This window comes from Tauraco erythrolophus, chromosome 13, assembly GCF_009769465.1.
Source record: "Tauraco erythrolophus isolate bTauEry1 chromosome 13, bTauEry1.pri, whole genome shotgun sequence".
NCBI lineage: Eukaryota > Metazoa > Chordata > Aves > Musophagiformes > Musophagidae > Tauraco > Tauraco erythrolophus.
The window spans coordinates 3,245,764-3,269,967 of NC_141477.1; the positions used below are offsets into that span (position 1 = coordinate 3,245,764).

Genomic DNA, 24,204 nt, shown 5'->3' on the forward strand with positions numbered 1-24,204 from the left:
GATCTATTCTGCTGTAGCCTACTTCTTACAGATTAGTCCTGGATTTTGCATTGAGGCTTATTTCTTTACTTGGAACTAGATGGTCTTTAAGGTCCCTTCCAACCCTAACCATTCTATGATTCTACTTTTCAAGAAAATTTGTATTTTCAGTATCCCCCCATTTACAGCAGATGTAATGTAGAAAATTGCCCTGCAGACAGGAGCTCCTCCAGCATGCGGCGGATGTTTTTGCCACTGGTAGAACGCTGTACGTTCCCAGTGCCCGGCAGGGAAGGGATACTGATGGAAAAAGGTACCTGGGCACAAAGTGTGTGTTGCTTCACTCTCCCGTGGTTGGTTGTAGCTGTGGGATGGCTCTGAGTCGCAGTGGGTTGGGAATAAGGCAATTTCCCTTCATCCTGCTGGTGAGCGTGGCTTTTGCACCGTCATCAAGAGCTGAGGCTCTGTAGTTTGAGGGGCTTTTTCTGGCTCGGTGTGCGGATCGGTAACGAGGGACCTTGCGAGATTCAAGATGAACGATTGGGTTTTTTTAAGGGTTGCTGACAGCCAGTAGACTCTCTTTGCAGATGCTCATATTTCCTCTCCTCTGTATCTTTGCGGGTGAATGGGGTCTGAATTCAGGCACCGAATTTGAAATTTGAAGGATGTGTGTGATGAGGAATGTGGCAGTAGCATGGTCTAGAGAGGCAATTGCCTCACGGCTCCTCCATTTTCACCTATCAGTTGTATACATGCAATAACTTCTAATTCAATTAAGACTAGCAATATTCCACATTAGCCTGTCTGTTAAAATCCGTGCAGTATACTATAAAAAAGTCATTAGTTTGGTAATATCAATTTAACAAGTTTTAGCTCATTAACCTTGACACCAGCAGTGCTGGAGAGAGGAACCTTCTGGTATTGTTGTTCTCAGCATATACCAGGGAGCTCTGAGAATCCGTTGGAATCTGTGGCTGTTATCCTCGGTTATATCATCAGTTATAGCCGTGTGTTAGCTTTTTGATGCAAGTACCCCATAGTAAGCCACAGATTACATCTTTTCAAGTCAACTTTATAGATTGAGGTCAAGTTTATTCAGAAAAACTTTCTATAGTTTTTAGATGGCCCTTTAACAGCATTGCCAGCTCCTTCCTGTGTTTCGTTTTTCGGGTATATACCACTCCAACACCACTTTTAAAAAGCTTATTTGGGGTGCGGCAGATGAATATCTGTGATAACATTTTAATAAACTGAGTAAGACGCTAATTGCAGAAATACTTCTTCAGTCACTACTTTTTGCTTTCCAGGTTCGCTTTTGAGAAACCACAGTTACCTTTGTAATGTTGTTTTAGCGTTAGAAATGCTATCTAGCACTGCTGTAGGTGCAGTTATAAAATAGGAAAATGAACAACCATTTAGAAGCAGGGTACAAAGAAAGAAAGCAAAAGCTGTAGCAGTCAAAAAGCTGTTGTTTATTGTATTCTTACTTTTATACTCAAATTGGATGTTGTCTGAGTTTTAGAATGTTCAAAGAGGTAGAGCAGAACTCATGTTTGGACCACATAGTACAGCTGTAATTGAAGAGGCATTTGAAAAACAACAAGAAGGGATTCTGTAAAAACACAATGGTTTTTGTCAGGAACAGCATCACTTAATCCCTTGCAGTCATCGTGAGTCTGTCACATTTTATGGTTTGGGATGAGATTTTGATGTAAAGAGAATTAGCACCCACCTCTGAGGAAGGGCTATGTGAAATGGAGGAAAAAGAAGAGGGATTTATAGAAATGTTTTAATGTGGAAGTGGGAAAACAAAGCAAAATAAACACGGAAAACAGAATATTTCATTTTCAGCTCTCTCTTTGTTCTGTTCATGCCAGTGTAAAATTTTTCATCTGTTTATTTCTGTTTTATCACCTGCCTTTCTTTTGTTTTCTAGTTTGCTAAGTCAGAAACTGCCTTTCACTACCTTTTAGATTATGGAATTATTCTTGAAATCACAATCCTTTCTGTGTCCAGTAACCTGTCGCAGGTAGGGAGCCGTTTTGATCCTTTTTCTCCTTTTGCCTGTGCTGAACTGGATCACTGTCCGGATTTTGGTCTCTCCATTTTCTTGTGGTTTCTGTCCTTTCTTGAAGACCCCTTCCCTCCTGGCAGCCCGAGCGCGTGGCCCTGGGCAGCAGTTCCTCGCACGGCAGCGGGTGCCGCCGCCGTGGGCGCAGGGCGAGGGGCAGGCTGGGTGTGAAGAGATCTGGCAAGCCGTGCCGCAGCGTTCTCAAAGGCAAAATCCCCAAAATCCACAACATCAAGCGCTGGATCGGGCACTGTTGCCTACAGCAGCGCTGACACCCATCAGGAGCACCCACAGGGACGTGTATTTTGGCTGTGTTTGAGAGCACTCAACCCCGTGTGATCCCGGAGGATGGAGGCTGCCAACGTGAGCGTTGGTGAGCACGTCCAGCTGTGGTGCAGGTGTTGGAGGGAGCCGCTGCCGCCTCCGCAGCCAGGACGTGGGCATTTGTTCCCAGTGGAAACCCAAAGCTCTGCTCCAAGGGACTTGTCTGATGCGTGCGCTGTACGCAGTCCGTCACAAGATGGAAGATTAACTTGGCATACTTTGATAAAGAAGATGGCCAGCAAATAATTTTGCTCATTTACAATGTTAATGAGAAGAAGGTTTCAGTAAAAGAGCAGAGGTAAAATATATGCAATTTGAATATTGCAGACTAACAAAAAAATCACTCTTCTGAACTATATGTTAAAAATTTTTATTGTACAAAGGAACAGTTACCTCAGCCAGATTTTCAGCCTCAGTAAGATGAAACAAGATAGATTTAAACTTAAATGTAAACTATTTGGTTTCTTTTTTTTTTTTCTCCTGGCATGTTTGCCTTGTAAAAAGTGAACTATTTTCTGTCTTTTGTAGAAATCTAATCCAAAATGAAAAAGTACATTAGATAAAGCTAAACTGGAATTCTGGTTAGTGGGGAAGAGTGCAGTGTTGAGACTGAGAAAAGTTTTGCATGTGCAAAAAATCAGGAGGAGACATTGTACTTTGTAGAAGCTCTATGAGTTTGAAAAGGGATCATTTCAAGTGTTTTCAGCTTTGAGAATATGCCAAAGAACTGCACTCTACAATACAAAGCAACTGTGTTGAAAATTCGCATTGGAAAATAAATCTATTAGACTGTTGTTCTTTTAAGACCTTTAACATTTTTCTTCAAAAATTTAACAAAATCCCTTCTGTGCACAGGAGCTAGGCTTTGTCTTCATTTAAGGAGCGTTTTTCAAGTAATCAGTAAAATATTTTTTTAAAAATAGCTGTAAACAATATGGATGCAGGACAAAGTGCAATTTTGTGAAGTCTTTCATCTAAGAACTAATTCAGATACAATCACCTATATAGAAAAGCAGAACATTCACGTGTGGTGGGTGGTTTGGCAAACGTGTCTGTAAGCCAATAGTGCCTCTGTAAATATTGGATTTCTTTCATTAAGGAATCTTACATTATTTGACATTTGTGAAAAACTACGTTAGAATCTACGTGAAACATACAGTGGCATTTCTTGTGGCAAATATATGTTTTGTATGTTTATGTGAAACTGCATATGTGCACATTTTAATATCTGTATGTGTCTGTATATTTGGAAAAAAAAACAGAACTACAAATCAGACTGCATATTTGTGCCTTCTAATTTGGGGGTTTGTAGTCTGACTGTGTTCACTCTGGATTTAAATACCTGTCAAGGTACTCAGGCTTGATCACTTGGCCTTACCTGAACAGTAGAAATAAGACTCATGTCAGGGTAGCTGTCTTCATACTATATTTATGGCTAAAAATCCGTCACTTCTAAGAGCTTTTGTGGAGCAAAGTGTGTATTGTAGATGTTTCACCTAAGGGTTTTGACTAGTGGTTTAAAAGCTAGCACAATTAATAAACGGAGGTCCAGCTGCAAAATGTGGGGCTGGACTTTTAAAGAATCCCTATTTTTGGAGGATCATGCTGTGGGGTTGTTGTTTGATCGGTTACATAGATAGAGGATATTTGCAGAATGAGACACCAGATTTCCGTATCAAAGGCATCTGGAGTTGTGGCACAATCAGGGTTCTCTGTGGCACTGAGGCAGGCAAAAGCCTTCCTTGTTTTGGTGAAAACCACAAAACCAGCACCAGTGCTGTATAGCACTGCCAAATTGAGAGCTGAGTTTTGAAACAAGAGATACTGTGCCACCAGTGTGCTGTTGCAAAGTGCATTGCTCTTCAAAAATCTCAACAGTGAGTATGACTCTTTTCCTTTTTCTTCTTTTTTTTTTTTAAACTGAATACTGTCTAGAATCTCAGAAGTGAAAATCATGTCTTCAAGCTTCCCAAACTAAAGAGCTTTGGGAAGAGTATATTTGTCATTATGTTTAATTTGCACATACCTCACCAAAGAAAAGGCCAGGGGAGCTAGGCTGAGAACACAGCTGTACAGGCAGCTCAACTAATTGCCTCTCCATCCTCAACCTCATTTATCTTCATTTCTTCCCAATTATACCAAATTATCAATAGTCTCTGTTGCATCAGAGTCTTAATCCCCTTTATTCAGGCAGCATTAGATAGTGGCAGATGAATTCTTGGAGGGAGTCAGGGTAAACAGCCATGAAATGCCACCTCTGGCAGATGGCATTGCTCACAAGAAATGTGACAAAACATTTGGAATTTGTAACTAGGCATTGGTATGAGAAGGCAAGCTGTCAATATTTTTTTAAATGATAATCAAGGTGGTGCATACTTATACCACAAGTAGAAATGAATCCTGTCCAAAACCTCAAGCTTAGTAGAGTTCAGCTTGGCACTGTGCTGTGCTGAAGCTTCTCACTTTTTCTTCTTAACAAATATTTTCTCTTTATCTGGTATTAATATCAATAATTTAATATTTGTTCTGATGATAATTGTTACTTATGGTTTTGTATACCTCAGAAAGAAATATTGATTTGAAGATGTAGACTGTCCTTTACGCAATAACAAATTTAGGATGTATTTTCTTAGGTTTTTTGGCACCGTTCGTCTCTTCTAGGAGGTTGATCCTGCTCCTTAGAGAAGCTAATGCAAAGCTCACAGTGACATTCACGGAGGAGAATTGCACTAGGGATTAGATGAGAGCACCTAGTGGCTAGGTTTGCTGAAGGAGGAAAATATTCTGAAAATCAAAGATTGATTGAACGTGTAAGATGTCCAAGTGCTGTGGTAGGTATGTATTAGCTATTACTATGAGCAGAAATGGAAGGGAAGTACCAAGCTGGCTGCTAATATAGTTCAAGATTTTTTTTCCTGTTATTTTTAGACTGACATTAAATGAAACACAGTAGATTTCACTGCTGACCTTTTATGTGAATTAGGTTTACTCACAGGCTCTCCTGGTTTTGGCAGCATTCTGAATTTTTTGGAAGTCAGTAATAACTTAGTGCAAGGAATCAAATGCCAGATATAAAAAATGGTGCATCTTCAGAATTAGTCCATGCCTTGCCAGTGTTCCCCATACTGACTCAGCTTGTTGGAACTGTGCGAGTGCAAGTGTCTGTGCTTACTGGTCCTTCATGGAAACTGGGGCTCGTGACAGTAAATCTCATTGGAGAGGTTCTGCAGTCATCCAGCTTCAATATGAAAGGATGTTAGGCATCCCTTGTGCAACGTCTCGTTCTCCAGTAAAATCTCCAGTGTTGCTGAGGTCTGTGTAGATGCTGCAGGTTGACGGGCGTTTGGAAGGTTGTCCAGATGTGTGTGTGGAGTGCCACAGACTGTATTTAGTTCTTGCAAGCCGTACTTCGTACTACACAGGGTTCTTGTAGTATTAGGAATTTTTGAAAAGAATATAAATACATAATTCATTTATGTCACTACACATTAACTCAGAAGATTACAATCTGTAACTTGAACTGTTCATCACAATTATTTCAAAGAAATAATAAATGATAAATTGTTGAAACTTGAATGATCTGATTTCATACCATAGTGTTACCTGTCTGCTGTGGATGTCAGGGCGTTCTCAAAACCTCTCAAAATCACACTAAACTATCTGGCTAGTTACAGTCACAGAAAAAATGCACAGTATGTGTATCTCAGTGGTTATTTCAGTAAGTATTTAAATATGGGACAATATTAAGTAACTACAAAACAAAAAAACAAAACCCAAAACCACTTGGTTTGTGGTGAGTGAAGGTGTCAATGATTATCATCACTGGGATATGAATGCTAGTTCCTTGCTTGCTGGCAGCAGTTGTTGACTTTAGAAGGATGTATGTTTTATCCTTCCTGGCAGCCAGCCCTACGAACTGCGTTCAAGATCCGAAAGTTAAGCTGTTTTATTTCTGGCTTGTGCATCTTCAACAGTAATAAAAACATGACAGACCAAAATTTTGACCTTATTTCTAGCTGTGAAAAGCACGTGTGTCTGAAGACAGACTCTGGTCCTGCAGTAAAAAACAGTTGATTTTTTTGTTGATGGTCTTAAACCCGAAGAGATACCATGTTCTAGTACAGTATTCTTATCTTTGTATAGAAAAATAAATAGCGATAAAGTCACACACTTGCTACTAAAAATGTTAGCAATAAGCATTCGGAGTGCAGAAGGGAGCAGATCAGTTGTGCAAGAATGAACCATAGTCCTGTGGTTACATTTCAAAATAGTTTTGAACATTTAAAGGTTGTCCGCTCTTTGGAGTTAACCAACGTCATGTCTGTTGAAATAATGATCTGTGCAGGTTTTTGTAAGCCCTCTTTTCTCAACAGCACGTTCTGTAAGCTGGCAGGAGTAGAGCTCTCCCTGACCCAACTTTCCAATAAGAATGCAAAGGTGTATTATATTATATATAATATCATTTATATTAATTATTTATAATAATTTTATTATTATATATGATATTATATTTGAGCCCACTAGCTCAAACTTGTGGAGGTCCATACAACAGTACCTTGAGTGGCAGAGAACAGAGGTCATTTGTTATCTCTCAGGAAAGAGATTGCATATGCTTTTGGCATTGACGTAGCTCCAAAAGAAGGTTTAGATTTTAACTCTAAATTATCTAATTCCAAGAATAATACTACACATTGTATAGAGGAAACTGAATAGGGATTTGTTATTTATTGTTTCATCCACTACAAGAACTAGAGTACATCAGAGGAAGGCAGCAAATGCAAGTTAACCCCTCAACAACACACCTGCAAATAACATGAAGTAGTTTTTCATACGGTGCATAGGCAAGCTGTGGAATTTCTTGCTACAGGATGTTGCTGATGCAAAAAATTGATATCCATTTAATTGGGTATCCATTTAATGGAGATGTTCAAGGCCCTGTTGGACGAGGCCCTGAGCAACCTGATCTAGTTGGAGATATCCCTGTTCCTTGCAGGGGGGTTGGACTAGATGACCTTTGAGGGTCCCTTCCAGCCCTAACCATTCTATGATTCTATGATTCTAATTTAATGGAAGAAAAATCTATTAAAGGTTATTAAATTAAAGGAAAATACCTCTGTTTCAGGAAGTTCCTAATACAGAAATTGTTGGAGATTGTTCTGGGAAGCTGTCACTGTAGGTTTTCTCTGCATTTAAACTCTTTAGTAAGTGTTGCTGTTGGCCCTTGTTGGAGACAAGGCCTTAGGCTGGATGAGCTGCAGCTGGTTGTATGCAGTCATTCCGGGAGCCATTATTCCTTCAGTTATATTGCCCCTCCCTCCTGAAGTATCATGACTGATTTCCATTTAGGAAGCCATAAATATCTAATTATTGGTACAGAGATTACAAGCTCGTCCCTGCCCTCCTCTCCACCCCCTCCCTCAACGCCCCCGCACCCCCCATTATCACTTAGTTAACCACCAGGTAACAAAGAGGCAAAGACTTCATTTATTAATTATCAGAGCTTTTCTCCCGACTGTCATATTACTTCCTAGCCAAGAAGCAACTTGTTATGATTAATATTTATGCATGACTATGTGTCATATTTCTATTTAAGCAGAAAAAAGAGGAGCATGAGTACAGGTAGCTAACTTTGAGAAGTGCTTTTGAATATTAGTGGATTTTAATTAAAATTATTATAATAGTTTGTATCTAAGTTTCTATAAATATGATGTTTCATCTTGCTAAATGTACCTTTGATGGCATAAGTTAAATCAGCTGACCCATTGAGGTATGTTTGGTATTTTGAGTTTAAATGAAGATACTGCCACTTTTAGCCGTTTGTCTTTTTATCACACTAGTCCCTTACATCATATTGCATTTTCTTTCTTTTTCCTATTTCTCTTTATTTGTTTTGCAACATTTTCCCCTTTTTTTTAGTATTAGTTACTTAAGGAAAAGGCCATCCATATTTTAGCAGTTGTCTACAAAAGACAATCTCTTTGCTGAAGAGATTTTGTTGCTGCTGCTGGTAGTTGCTCTACACTGGCCTTAGAAAGTAGGAGCAAACACTCTGCCGGGGTTTAGTAGCCATCAGCATTTGTGTCTGTGTGATCTGAAGGGATTAATGACCCAGGCTGTCGTTAGAGAAAGAGAGAGAGAACAGGTTTCATACTTCTACGAGTATTTCATAGAATGGTATGGTATTTTATACTATTTCATATGGTATTTCATAGTATTTCATATGTTTGACACTGAGCACCTAATTGTAATGGTGCGATCTGGTGTTGACTGGAAAGGCCATTGTGGAACAGTCTGACTTTGTGAGCTATCGGACAACAAGGAGACTGTTGTGCCTTAGCACTATAATCATCGGTCATAATTTGGGAACTTTAAAACATGTTGTATTTACCACTTTATTTCTTTTTCTCAGTTCATTTTAAAGGGAAGCAGTTGATGGTTCGGGAGGGATGGTTAGGTTCCTAAATAAATATTGTGCCTCTGCGTTCATCTTCTAAAAAAGTATCTTCCTGGAATTAATTGTTCTTAATGAAATTGGCATAAAATATTCTGACATATCCTCAGTTATCTTCAGTGTCCTCTTGCTGTGAAATAAACTTTGATTCCGCTGTCATTAAGACTTTTCAAAAAGTTTAGAAATTATACTCATATTTCAGATGCCTTCTTATTGTATAATTATCAACAGATTACTTCACCTAAGTTGTGACAGACATATTTTTTAAGTATGACTGACTGATGGACAGATTGGGAATTGCTGAATTAATGGGCACATTTCAAAGCTTTGGCAGGGCTAAGCAGTAATTACATCTGCTGAACCACTTGATAAATTTTTGGAAGTAGCCCAGTAAAGCCATCACTGGATTTCTTGAGTTTTAATATCGAACCCTGCACACTTGCATGGCTTTCTTGCAGGGCACAATCCAGAAGCTGATATAGCTGAACACACACAGCTAAACAAGTCAATGCATTAAAGCTTTAAATGCTTTGCAAATCTGCCATTTAGATTTGCAGATGGGTGTCATGCTTTTGGGGGCTGATTACAACTCTCATTCCCATTTTAAAGTAAGAAAATTTATCTGGGGGTACTAAGGGACCATAGAAAGTGTTCATGCTTGCATCGTCTCCATAAATAGCATCGTCTGCTGTCAATAGGAGGGACAGAATTTGAGGTTAAATGGGTTGTAATCTTTACCCAGAACAGTGCTGTGTTTTTCTGACAGTAAAAGTGACAGTTTACCAGGGATATAACATGGATGGTACCTTCCTACCCTTTCTGTAGGGAGATTCTCAGATTATATGACAAAATTTTTTTTCATCCTCATCTTCTCTTCCTGGGATGCTCAAATGCTCTTCCCATGAAAAGAGTTGACAGAAAGCTGTAGGCTGAAGTGTTCTCAGCAGTGGATATCCTGGTTAGGCAAAAAAAGTGACCATTTTTCCCAGGATCGAGGTGAGATTAGACATTGGTAAAAGCAGATAGTCGGGAACACCCGAAAAGCTGGGGCTGGGAATGCTGGCGAACAGGCCCATGTTGGTTTAGGAGTACTGGGGTTCTAGATAAGCCACACAATTTCAGAGGACTTGTGTGTGCTGGACACTTAGAAAAGATGTTAGAGATGATAAAAACTTTGAAATGATCAGTGCTGAAATAGCAATGCACTGAATACTTTTCTCTTTGCAGCTGATGTTATGCTTAATGTGCCCAACAGCATGAAAAATGTGTTTAAAAATAATTTTAGAATAAAATTGGACAGTGAAGATGGTATTGCTTTTAACAATTTGAGTTCAATTTTTCAGAAATGTATCACAACACAAAATAAAATGACAGACATAGATTGAAACAGTGTGGTTGTTCAATTCGAAGGTGCCTCTGACAGAGTGGATTTCATTTAGCTAGACCAGACAGTTTTAAGGCTGCTAAAATGAATTTGAAACCAAATGAAAAGAAACTGTCACCAAATTGAACTTTGATTACTTTCTGGAGATCTTTCAATACCTGAAAACAAGACACTAATTTAATCCTCACAAATATATCGTCACCAAAAAAAGTTTTTTGGATTTTGTTTTGAAGAACACAAATGCACAGAGAAGTTTGTTACCAGAAAATACGTAGCTTTAAGAGGTATCTTATAAAATTACTGAAATCAAAGATGGGTGAGGAGCAGCGTTTTCAGAAAAATGAAGCTGACCTTATCACTTGCATTTCCTTCAGCCAAACAAAATGGAACTTAAACAGAGGCACTTTGCCTACAGACACGGAGGTGGCTGAAGAACCTTGCAGTGGGTCTGGGAGTGCAGTGTGTGCCAGCAGCACGTATTTTGCTTGGGCTGGTTTTCCCTTTTGTCTGTGTTACCTGTGGTTTAGCTCCCCGCGCGTTGAACTCATCACTGTCACAGTGACTGGGGAGCAGACACACAGAATTTGCCCACTGGGCTGTAAACTGGCACTAAGGGAATGCTTACCTCTCACCACATTTTAATTTGGAAGTGAGTGGACTGGGGTTTGTGACGTTAGTTTTGGTTTTGCTTAGTTGAACATAAGCGTAATTCATGCACTGATACATAAGTTCTCTCCAATAACCTGTTGAGACTCATAAATACCAGACTTTAATTATTAATTCATGAATAACTCTTTCTCTTACCAAATCCATGCAGAGCCCATCTTTATCTGTGCCCTTGAAACATGCACTGCGTTTCCATGTAGGCGACTGCGCACGGTGCAGGTGATCAGACCTTTTTTTTTATCCATATTTTGCATTTACTGCAGCTCCGAAAGCAGAACCGTACCCCACGCTTTTGCTGCGTGGCCTGAGCTGGATGGTTGAAGCAGGTCAGAACTTTTTTTAGCTGCTTCTGCTGCACAGTCGGTGCCTTCTGCAGTCTTTTAGGATGGCTGGCCAGCTGATATCTCGGGCTTTTTCTTCCCACTCTGGTGTGGCTGTGTTTGAGCAAACCACAGTCTCTTCTTGCTTCTGACAGCATCAGGAGCTCTGGAAGACGGAGGTTCTTGTCTCTCTTGCCCTTTTTTAATGCTGAGTACTATCTGTTCTGGGACAAGATTGGCTAGAATGCAAACAAGATAAGGAAAAATTTCCTTTTTGTCCTTTAGTTTTATCTGTTGGAGAGAAGGTCATAGAGGTAGTGGGTAATAGGGTTAAACGTAAAGCTTTTTGTAAAGTGTATAAACTATGTATTGGCATTTTGCCAAATCAACAGGCTTCTGAGTGCTTTAATAATATTCCTATGACACTTACGAATCAAGTTATTAATATTTTAAAATTAAATATTCTTTCCCATTTAAAATAATGAAAAGCTCTGTTTCTCTTTATGTGCAAGAAGTGGAGTAAGTCCTGTTGCTGTTTTCCGTTCTCATTTTCCTTAGTGTGGTGTGTTTAGTTTCTTCTTTCATATATTTTTTCCACTTTTGTTTCATTTATACCTAAAAGAAATTACTGAAAGTCCATCTTTCTATATATAATAGTATGGATTGTTGTTTAATTTTAGACTCATTATCTGCTGTATCATAAAGAATGAGAGCCTTCATTAGCTTAGTATGGACAAAGAAATTTTTTTTTCCTAATATAAATTTCTTTAAAGACCAAACCTTTTGAACACAATGAGAGAAAAAAGAATTTGACTCCCATAAATTTATTTGCCTGTGGTGTATTGCGTGATTCGTATTCTAAAGTTTCATGTTTAGTTTCACCTGTAAGCTCATCGTACCAAAGACAGGATTTAGAATTCAAACATGGCATCTTTTCCTCATTGATGGCAAGTATTTGGACAAAAAATAGCAGTTAAGAGAACCCTCCTGAAAAATTGTGGCTAAACCTGAATTTGAATTATTAAGAAGGATTTACTTTTCATAGATGTATTCACTTCTAATTGTTATGGCAATGAAGAATGTGAAAATATGCATTGTGTGTGCATATATCAAATGTGTATTTGCTGATACAGCATGCTGACAGCTGTGTTACTAAATAAGAAAATGTGTATGCTCAAAAAGAAATACTTTTTTTTTTAAAAGTTGCATGACAGTAAAAGGACTGAGTATATTACCACAGGTTTGGATTTTACATATTCAGTTTACACATGAATCCAGTTCCATCTTCCTATTAATTGATATGCAGTTTGTTCTTAACTGCATAGGAATAAGTAAAACTCTTATTTTTTAGCTGTGCAAAGGGACTGTGGGTAGGATGAATGGAAAGTGTCTGTGGTACAGATCACAGTAGGACCCTTGAGACCTGATTTCTCTTCCAGTTTCACCATTAGCCTACCACGTAACATGGAGGAAGCTGCTTCATAGTTCTGCACCTCAACTTTCCCACTTGTAAGTCGGAGATAATCATACTGCCCTTATAAAACACTTCACAGTTGCACAGTTCTGGGTAAGAAGTAGCTCTAATTATTCTTTTCTTTTCAAGAGACTTGCTACTACATAGTATATTCAGTCCAGATTAAGTGGTGAAGCTGTTATCCACGTGGTGGAGCGCAGACTACAGGATACATTTCATTTAATATGCACTTTTGTTATACATCACATGCTCAGCAGTATTTTTTTTTTTCTATTTTTCCTTTCTCTGAGGAGAAGTGATAGGGAACATGAGAATACAGGAATGGTCTGTAGAGATAAGTGTATTGCAATTTGTTCTTGTGTTACTGGCACTGAATACTGGAGCAGATTTACAAGTGGAATTTGTAGGGAAAAAGTTATTGTCTCCATCTATAAGGAAAACTAGTCCAGTGATTTGGACTGCACAACATAATTTCAATTCAGTTTCCTGTTCCCTTGTAGGTTTCCTGTTTTTCCTTAAGTGAATCACTTTTGTGGGCAGTGCAGTTCTCCATCTGTAAAATAGGAGTGATTGTACTTTCCTACGGAAAGTGCAACAGTTGTAAAGCTGCCCGCAGAAAGCTGGTAGGGCACTGGTACTACAGCTTCAGGGCTGCAGAAGGGTGGTGGATACACGCATGGGGCTTTGGAAAGACAAGAGGAACTTCCAGAAATAAGTAAATGAGCAAAGAGTTTAGACTATCTGTGCCTAGGGTTGGAAGTATGGGAGAAAAACAAACGAGGAGAGGGAGGCTTTTAGATGAAGAGTGCAGTTTTTTCTTTGCATTCAGAAATCTCTGACAAACTGTCTTGTGCACCGTTCTTCTGGCCACTGCCCTGATACATGAAATTATGTGTACACAATCTGTATCCAAGCAAAAAATTCCTGCTAAGGTACATGCCAAATGTTTTTTGAGGAAAAATAAAGTGTAGATGTTAAATTTACTGAAAAAAGCATATAGAGGAAAATAAAACTCATTTGGTAAAATCGAATGCTAAGCATTTCCTCAGAAAATCTTTTTTAAATTGCACATTTAACTTGATAAATACTTTATCAGATAATACCACCTCTGTGTCACAATAGTCGAAATGAACAACTTCTATACTAAGTATCAGTCAAATGTTATTTAAAAAGCTAATATACAGTATATTAAATAACAAAGATGCTGACACAGCCTTAACTGTTGTAGTTCTTCTAATTACTGCGCCATGCCATGTTATATTATTTCACATGGCATAATTTAGTGTTATCTTTCTTTGTCAATGTATTACTCATCATTTTACAAATTACAAATCTTTTATAGGAAGGTAATTCATACTTGGACATAGTGCTAAAATGATGGAGTGATTTCCTTTTTTCTCAGTCATTGATCTTTCAAACTTTTTCATTTAGCTGTATTAATCATGTTTATTAGCTAAGCGCTGTCATAAAGAATGGAATTTTTCTGTTACTTTCATATTCAATTAAAATGTGTTTTGCTTGCTGCCTCTATCTGCTGCATCACACTAATCTATTTGCTTATTCTAATTGAAATTCTTGTTCATAAATTCCAAGCAAAGCCAATACTGCAGTTACACATTTTCATAACAATCTGTAATCTAATCAAAAATGTGGGATGTACCTGAGAAGGGAGTGTGCTTAAAATGCCTTTTTCCTCTAGAAGTGTTCAATCCAACTTTTTTTAAGGTGGTTTGTTTTGTGGACCAGATGTATGTCAGAATTCACTGACATGGTCTGCTTAACTGCTGTTTAAAAGGAACTTGTTGTTATTCGAGTGTCTAAGTGTGATACTGAAGAAAACTACAATCTGTAAAATTGCAGCAGGACACCCTCTCTTCAGAAGTCCGAGCAGATATTCCAGACCAAAGACATGGGTGCTTAATTTGCTATACCGTGTTTTTGGTGTAGACACTAATTACTGTGCATGATAGATCTGTAGACTCTTTTAAGTCGAAATTCCTGAATACTGACGATTTCCAACCCCAGCCTAACGCCTGGCTTGTCTAACCCAGCAAAGTGAGGTGTTTCACTTAGGACATGCCCAAATCAAACCCAGCAACAGAGGAGAAACTATTTAAGCTCAAAGATACAGCTGCAGGATAAGTTGTTGTAGCCTGTTCAAGGGTGAATTGAAGCTGGAATGCTGGTGAGCATTGGGTGAGTGAAGAGTGGAGCAACTCTGCAGGGGGATTAACAGTGGAGAGAGACTTGACAAGCCCAAGGATGGACACCAATTAGTCTCTGGCAGGAACTGGGTGGCCTGATTCTGGGTGGCCTGATTCCTGGGCAGCGGGATACTGTGATTCAGTGTCTCAGATGTTCCCGTTCTGCCTTATTTACTTAATTGTGACTGATGTTTACTTGGATGATTTTATCCTTAAACATTTGGCTTTTCCTGTTTCCAGAAACTAGTGTTACGAAGGTAGGTGATGCTGAAAGTTTCTAATATTTTTTGACTGATGCATACTTAGTTATTTATTTTAAAAAAACAGATGTATGTTTCAGGTGCTTTGTTTGTGCTAGGTGCTTAGCTATGGTAAAGAGTATTAGCTTGTTGCTAACCAAGCAAAACGTCTTTTAAAAAGAAAAGTATATGCCATTTATGGTTTGTACCCTGTTTTGCAGGTGGGAGTGAATCCTCCTGGGATAAAGACAAGCTTCAGTCTCCCATTACAACGGGATCACAGCACAGCATTGGTCATCCAACACTGTCAGGGCAGTCGAGCCTTGGAAGTGCACACCCACTCAGTCCTCTCCAGCAGAATCACCTGCTCACCAACAGTACGTACTGTGCTTTTATGGGGGAAAAAAAAAAATTATTACATGGAGCCCTGCTTGGAGGCTGGGCTTGCACTCCTTCCAGTCCTCCTGGAGGCAGGGGAAGTGGATGGGAGACACATGAGTGGCAGGAGAGTCAGTCCTGCCACTGTCTGCTGCACTTGTGCATCACCTCCAAGCATCCACTGGGATACAGCCGCCGTCTTTGAATAGTCACCCACTGCTGGGTTAGGGACTGTCAGTCCTTAATTGACATTTCCATGGCTTGGACTGCAGAGGAAAAAAAAACTATGAAAATGCTTAAAATTTTAGCCGTATGAGAAAATTCTCTTCCAGCTGAAAATGCTGACCACCAAATAAAAATATGAGAGCAAAGAATAAACACAAAATGTCTCGTTAAAAGGGAGCAGAAGCAATCCCTCTGCCTTGTTGTGCCTTGTACCTGCCAGGTGTGGGTAAGGTCATCCAGTGAACCCAGCTATCCAAAGCAACTGGAATAAAATGACACAAATAAAGTTTGGATTTGGAACTTAAAGCTCCCTTCCAACCCCTCTCTCTTCATTCCCTTAGGAAGGGGGCAGCTGGGAAGCCAGCAATTCCCCTTCTCATTTGCACCCAAAGAGGGAAGGAAGGGAAGGGAAAGTTATTCCAAGATGCTCAGTCTTAATATTTCAAAAGTTATTGAGGACTAAAGTTAATTCTAACAGATGATGATGGATGAAGAATGCAAATCTCAGTATTTTTGAATTCTTGTTATTTGTTTAAGCTCTTCATCCTCAAAGTTTTGAAAGCTGATTTTTGGTGTTAGTTTTAATGGATGAATGACACTTCTGGCTCTTTAAACAATTTTAGGAGCAGATAGTTCCCGGTTACCTATGTAGGGCCCCAGACTTGAACGAATCAGCGCTATTGAAATAACTCCTACAATAAGTGTCTGCTTTGCTCATGGCCAGGTATGCACTCGAGCATTTTGGGCATCTGGTTGAGTGTCAGTAGTTAAGAATCACTAGATTATGGGACTCAAATTCAGTATTGTTTCCCCTTTCATTTCATATTCTTGCATAATTCATTACCTGTATATATTTTGCATACAGGGATATTGTGGTTTTTGCTCTTAAAGAAAACTTTACAGATATTTTCCAGTAGATTTTTGTAGTAGGCAAATGTCTATAGGCTATTAAAGGGTTTATTGAATGTCAGGCATTATGTCCAATGATTTACAAGTGTAGGATATATTTTCTTCGTAGTCCTCTGAAATGTTTGACGGATTGTGTCTTAAAACTGGTGATGTGCTGTTAAATTGTGTTTGTAGTTTGCATTTAGTTTGCATGTCAATTGGACTTTAAGTAGACATACAACTCAATGTGGCCAGATGGTGTCTGGGAGTTTTGGAACTCTATGGAGTATGAGGAAAGATTATTGGGCTGTTAAGGGAGATACGCAGGGGAACAAAGGCTCATGGATTTAAGCACTGGAGGGGATTGTCAGTGTAGTTAAAAGTGAAGGGGGAGGCATGTGGGCTGTGCTTCCTGCTTATCATAATTAATATTGGTGTGGATCATCATATACAATATATAGCGAATCATAAGGCATCACAGTTGTTGATCATGATATGCTCACGCTGAACAGAAACAGTGTGTGAGCTCGGAATGTGCACGGTTCTGCCTTTTGTAGTGGGCACAGTGGTGGTTCTGTATCGCCGCGTGCAAATCGTATTGGAATAACATAAGCTGGATCAGTCCATGATGTTTTTTATTGTGGGTTCTGTCATACACCCTAATGGTGACTGGCCTTCTCGTTTAAAGTAGTTAAGATAAAGCCAAAAGTTAAAAAACTCTCGGAAATAATTAATGTGAATAGTGTATGGCGACTAGCTACTTGATTATGTTACTTACTACTTGTACCTGAAATTTTTAATGAGAATTTCCAATCTAAATTTCATTTAGAAAAATGATGAGGCATTTTTTCTGGTAGAATGAGTCCCATATTTTCTGAAGAAAGAATTTTGGGTGCACAAAGGTAGCTATATTCAAGTGGTCTTTCTAAAGAATTCTTAAATGCAAAAATAACCTGAAACAATTTTTTCAGTGAATGGATGTCTTGATCTTGCTTTCCATTGTAGTCGATACTAAATACAACAAGTAATACACATGCTGAAATAGGTAGGAATGAAACACAAGAATCCAGTTCTTGCTAGGAGTAACATCACATTTTTGGCAACATCGTGATCTGCAAGTTGATCCAAATGAATTTCGTAGTTTCTTAAGTCATTTTGTATCCATAGCTGAAGACAATTTAAAGTGACTTTTTGGAAATTAAAACCTCTGGCAACAATTTTAACCTCTCGTTACACGTCCCAGTTCACAGACCTTCTGTATGGTAGTTCAGTAGTGTCTGCAGTCCAACCCACAGCTTCCTGTAGTCAAGAAATAGTCCTAATATAAAAATCTTGTCTCAGATTTCCGTGTATGTGAACTAATGTAAGAGGACTTGGTAGGAGTATAATGTTATCTAAAATGATTAATAAATATTTCTCTGATGTATTGGAAAAACATGCAAATATCTACATGTTTTGTGAGTTTTACTTTATTTTTCTTGATAAGTAGATCACTGAGCTTATGCACTATTGTATATTCATTTTGCTAATATTATGTTTCTTTACAGCTGTCTGTTTTTTTCCCTAATACAAACCATACAGCCTTTTCTGGAATGCAAAGACAATTTCTTCCTATGTAACATCAAAAATATTAACACGTAATAATAGTCAGCTTGATTAGTCAATGTGCTAGTCGAATACAGGCACTAAAAATTAAGGTGTTGGGTGATAAATGGAGGGACCAACACACATAACCTGCCCATGCTCTCTTTTTAGGGATAGACCTGCCGTTTATGATGATGCCCCACCCTCTGCTTCCCGTCAGCCTACCTCCCGCTTCGGTCGCAATGGCAATGAACCAGATGAACCACCTCAATACCATAGCTAACATGGCTGCAGCAGCCCAGATGCACAGTCCTCTTTCCAGGGCAGGGGCCTCTGTCATAAAGGTAAGAGTCATCTATGAGACTTGGAAAAAATAGCTTTTTGTGGCTAACAAAACAGTTACTTTCTTAAGGAAGATAACTAAGAGGCAACGAGCTTCTGCTGCCTGTTGCGCACCTGGTCTGCTGTTCCTGGTGGTACTTCAGTTTGAGGAGACCCCACGAGTACAGTCAAGAAGTTAAGATGCTCTGCTCCACCTACGTATCTCTCATGTAATTAAAAACAGATACTCACTAGAGGCTAGGGGAATAAGCAGTGCTGCATCTGTTAGAGCTCAAAAGCTATTCCAAAATGTCATTTAAAATCAAACTTAATGCTATGCTTAAAAGAAAATGCAGTAGAACATAGCAGGAAGTGTGGAGCAGTGCAATTCTAGAACAGGTTAATAGCAGAGAAAATTGTCAGAAGTACCTCAGTGAGTATAAGCTCTGGTAGCCACACCTAAATTTCCTTCTGGCTGGATAAAATGTTTTTATGCTTTTGAAAGGCTTTCGATAGTCTGTTCTGAGCAGGTCTTTAAGAAAATTTGAGGCCTGTTTTGAGAGCTGAAGTGCTGCCACACACTAAAAAATATGTTGAGACAAGAAATTTTCAAGGTAGAAGGATATAAGGTCAGTGCATGGGAAGGGTTGGTACTATGGGATTCTCTAAAACACAATGTGTCCTCAATCTAACCTTGGTGGGTATTTGCATGCATGTGCATGCTTCTTGTTGACAAAACAAAATTTTGTCAACTTTGAAAGATAGCTATTTTAGTCCGTGTTTCTTTGGTTTTAAATGTAGGAGTCTATAGAGCTGTCTGTTCCAGAAAGTACATGTCTTTTTATATTTATGCTCATTTACACTCATGTATCCCCACCACTGGGGAATCCCAAAGTTCTGAGTTGCTTTATTCTAAAAACTTCCACTGATTTGTTGAACTTAATTTCTCATATCTTTATTGTAAAACATCTTAATTATAAAATATCATTATTTTATCATTGAGAAAGTTACTGTTGCCAATATTACAGCCGAATTGTGCGAATAAATTAGTTAGGATTGTATAGTACTTTCTGTTGTCACAGCTTTCCACTGCAGGGAATTTTGTTTCTACATCAAGCAGGGAAAGAAACTAGTAGTACACAACAACATGTTTATTTTTCATACAGGTATTTACTGATGCCAACATACTTTGAAGGAAGGAAGCAACTCCTGTTTGTTACATTGCAATAGCATAAAATATTACATGTGCCTGTTGCTGAGGTTCTGGAGGTCTTCGTTTTTCTTCTGATCATCTTCTTGTTCTGAGTGTCTCCAACATTGCCTCAGATTGTTTTCCTTCTTTACTGAGAGCCCATTTCCAAACTGGGGCAAATGATGTTCTTAATACTTTGATTTTGTTTACATCTTGTTTTCTTGGATTCTGGAGGCGGGTAAAATTCAAGGGGGGCATTCCCCAGTTAGAGACTACTTGGGATTAAGAACTATAAAAACTTCTCCTTGTCATCAGTGTATCTGCACAGTTGTTGACGGGGTGGGGGAAACATGGTATCTCCGATGTCCAGCTGCCTGTGAGTTAATGCAAGTCACTGAATTGTTAGAAATTAATTGAGGTTCCATTTATTTCACTCAGTAACCTTTTCTTTAACTGTTCAGAGACCTCTTGAGGAAACCGTAACTTAAATACAGCAGTGGAATATTTGTAGCAGCAAGTAGACTGCGTTAAGCTTTGATTGTATTTTAAATGCTATCAGGATGTCAAAATGAAGATTAAATATGTATTTATGAACAATGCTGGTACTTTGTAATATAAACTACAGTTTTTGCAAGCGGTTGTGTTTAAGGATGCTCGTTAGCAGGCCCTTGCTGATGCTAGTTACTCATTTACAGCTATTTTTTCCCCAGCACCTGCACTAGAGGATACACAATATCTCCCCAGCAACAGTAGGTCTCACCAGCACTCTAGTGGGAATTATTTCCTCTACATGATGTAGAGGAAAATACACCAGTAGCTAATGTGACAGAGGTAAAGTGTGCATCCGTTGCTGTGTTACTCTCACCTGTCAAGTGATGCTGCATCCTTCTCTCATTTGTTCTGGATGCTGAAACTGTAGATGAATTTTGTTACAGAGAGCGTGAGGCTCCTTTTGTCCTTTCCTCCCTTACGTACAATCGTCTCGCTCTGATGACCAATTAAGATGAAATCCATGTACCAAATGAAACATGTAAAAGAAAAGCAGTGCTGCTGTTGTTACTTGTCAGCAATATTACTTTTATTGTATGACATTCTTGGAGTGCATTTAATAAGTACAGAAATTGAATAGTTTTAGATAGATTGCAATTCCAGCATCGTGATGTTACTTAAAATGGAAGAAATGAATCGAATATATTGAGTGTGTATCTATTTCCGTGTTCTGATGACTAAAATACCACTTGGCCCGTTTTGTATAGGTGTGAGAATCAGCTGCTTTATAAAGGTTTTGAATGAAGTCATTATGCTTTTTATATCACGTTTGCCATTTAGAAAGAAGCTGTTCTACCAAGATATGCATGATCAGCAAAGTTAACATTTAGTGCTCCAGAAAGAAATGTCATAACTATGAAACTTGATTTCTTCCTGACAGGAACACTATAAATTAGGCAGGCACAATGGCCAGGCTCACAAAACCTTCTTAGCCATCTATAATATGATCTGATGTGATTATAGCAGTGCTGTAGCTAAGGTTCTGACAGTGCTCCTGTAATAAATCAAGTCTTTCAGGGATTTACTGCGCATCTGAAAGAGCTTGCTTCATTTGAAACTTGGCTCAAATGGTTCTGAAGAATCCATATAATCGAGGGTCTCATATGGCAGATCCAAAATTTGTCAGCAGCACTGACTTCACCACCCTCTCTCTTCTCCCTCTTGCATCTGCTCTCCTTTCTTTTTTTCCAGAGCTATTCTTCAGCTGGATGAACTTGGCAATCCAGTTACTGGCCTAGGTGTAAAATGCTTTGCCAGCCTGATCTTGAGGACCAGTCTGGGCTGGAACTTAGCTGAAGTACGCTTGAATTGTGGTTTAGGCTAGAAACAGCGGTGAATAAATTTAGTAATTTACTATCATACAATAATTTTGCTCCTGAAACTCATAAAAATCAAGTGATGATATTTTCAGCTCTTCAGGAGCAAAGTTTGGATGGGCCCTTTATAGAAAAGGGAAAGGATTTTTCGCTGAAGTTTGTGTAATAACTCAAATCCAGAGAGCAACAACTACGTAACATTAAGTTTTTTATTTTATGCTGGACCTATAATGAATAGGACTAATTATGTGACGAGTGAATACAACTATTAATATGAATTCACAGCATGTTATACAGTTAATCATAAAGGAGCTGTTGAGATGTGTGTTGATGACACAAATTGAGTAAAATGCTGAAAGCACATCTAAATCTTGACAGATTATTTAAATTGAAATTGACCCACAGGAGTTGAGACCTCACAGCACTTAACATGGACAGCAAATACACGAAGAGGTGTCACAGCAAAAATGGGAATCGAATCATAGAATCATCGAACGGTTTGGGTTGGAAGGGACCTCAAAGATCATCCAGTTCCAACCCCCCTGCCATAGGCAGGGACACCCTCCACTACACCAGGTTGCCCAAAGCCTCATCCAACCTGGCCTGGAACACTTCCAGGGATGGGGCAGCCACAGCTTCTCTGGGCAACCTGTTCCAGTGCTTCACCACCCTCTGAGTGAAGAATTTCTTCCTTAGATCCAATCTAAATCTCCCCTCTTTCAGTTTAAAGCCATCACCCCTTGTCCTGTCACTCCATGCCCTTGTCAAAAGTCCCTCCCCAGCTTTCCTGTAGCCCCTTTAGGTACTGGAAAGCTGCTATGAGATCACCCCGGAGCCTTCTCTTCTCCAGGCTGAACAGCCCCAACTCTCCCAGCCTGTCTCCATAGCAGAGGTGCTCCAGCCCTCGGATCATCTTCCTGGCCTCCTCTGGACTCGCTCCAGCAGCTCCATGTCCTTCTTGTGTTGGGACTCCAGAGCTGAACACAGTATTGCAGGTGGGGTCTCAGGAATAGCTCTTTTGTTTGTTGACGGTGCTTTTGGACCTCAGAATCAGACCATGCCCCTGTAACCGCCCCCTGTTCACAGTGGAAGGAGGCCTCCAGCTGCAGATGCTCAAGCCGTACGCAGTAAAAGCATCAGGAGTGTGAGGACAGTGTCATCGAGCCCGAAGTCTCGATTTACACGGATTGAGCCAGAAGGGGCTCAGATGAGTAAAAACCAAAATGGCTTCACAGTTTCAGCAAGGCAGGGAGGGGCAGGTTTGGGGTTGGGAAAGTGTAAGCAGGGCTGCAAGAGCCACGCTGCTGGAACTACGACTGTGCAAATCTTTGTGTGTTCACTGAACGGCCACTTTCCCAGATTTCTTTTGAAACAGGATGGTGGGAGATACTGTGGTTAGGGTGGGCTTGGAATTGTGGGAACCGGATCCAAACCAGGGGCCTTAAGCTGCTCCCGTTTGTGTTAGGTATCAAAAGAGTACTGAGAGTAGAGTAATGAGGCAAAATCTTATCCCAGGATTTGAGAGGCTTTTACCCTTTTCTACCAGTTTTTCCTTGCTTCCTATTCTGTTCACCCCACATATTTTACACTTTCCTTGCTCCTCTTGCTCATGTGTTCCACCCTTCCTCCTCCATCTCTCCTCCTCCTTGTAGCTCTCTCTCCTTTTTCTTCTGGCTCTCTAACAGAATCTTCGGAGCCACTGAGAGATGTGCTTCTCCCGAGTAGGAGTATTTCTGCAAATTGGTTTCCTGCTGTCCATTTTTCTTCTGTCGTTATTCCCTCATGCTTGCTGCATTCCTACTTTTCTTGTATTTTTTCTGCTCTTATCCAGGTGCCAATTAGAAACAAATGGCACGTTTGTTGAATGCAGCTGCAAAACCCGGAGGAAAAAAGTTAAAATCTAATTGAAATGCTTTGTTTCGAAAAAAAACTCATAAGAAAGCATTTTTATTTTTGTATTTGAAATCATATTTCTTTCAGAATTTCACCCCAACGTACTTTAGAAACAGATCAAAACTCACCCGCTCCCTTCCTGCCCCTCCCCTCCATAAAAAAAAAAAAAAAAGAAAAAGAAAAAAAGATGACATTTTAGGTGGTTTTCTATGGTAGGGAAACTGAAATCTGAATATTTTGGTCTACTGATAGCCAGAACAAAGCATTATTTCTACAGTGTGATCTAGACATGCAGTAGAGATTTTTGAGTCTCCTTTTCTTTGTGTACTGTTCTTCTGATTTTGTGGGATTGCTAAAGCATTTGTAAAGGATGTATATGACATGATTTTAAACTCCCTAAAGAGAATACAGATGGGCTGTGTAATTATTGCTGAGAGGTGCTATTTTCTGTGTGCTGTACAACTCACATTCATAATATTTACCTGACAGCCAGAAAAATGTGGCCATCTCAGAATGCTCTGAAACAATTCTTCTTGGTGTGAAAACATTTCTCGTTACAGAATTTATAACATTTAATTTCATGTCTCTCTCTGCATTCAATTCATTCTGAATTGTTTTCAGAGTATTGCAAGATTTATAAAATAAAACTTCCATAAAATTTACGTTATTTTCATCATGATTAGATTTATTCTGTCCCGTTTCATAGCATGTGTTCATTGCTGGCAGGTTATTGCTGAAATGGGTAC

At 39.2% G+C, this 24,204-nt stretch overlaps 1 protein-coding gene across 1 annotated transcript in view; it reads left to right on the plus strand.

Moving 5' to 3' along the window:
* DACH2 (dachshund family transcription factor 2) overlaps nucleotides 1–24,204 on the plus strand; it is a 296,688-nt gene that overhangs the window by 210,349 nt on the left and 62,135 nt on the right. Inside the window, exons 4-5 of the mRNA XM_086619655.1 lie at nucleotides 15,334–15,489; nucleotides 18,359–18,531. Of these exons, the coding sequence (XP_086475781.1) occupies nucleotides 15,334–15,489; nucleotides 18,359–18,531 (329 nt within the window). The remainder of the gene's footprint in view (nucleotides 1–15,333; nucleotides 15,490–18,358; nucleotides 18,532–24,204) is intronic.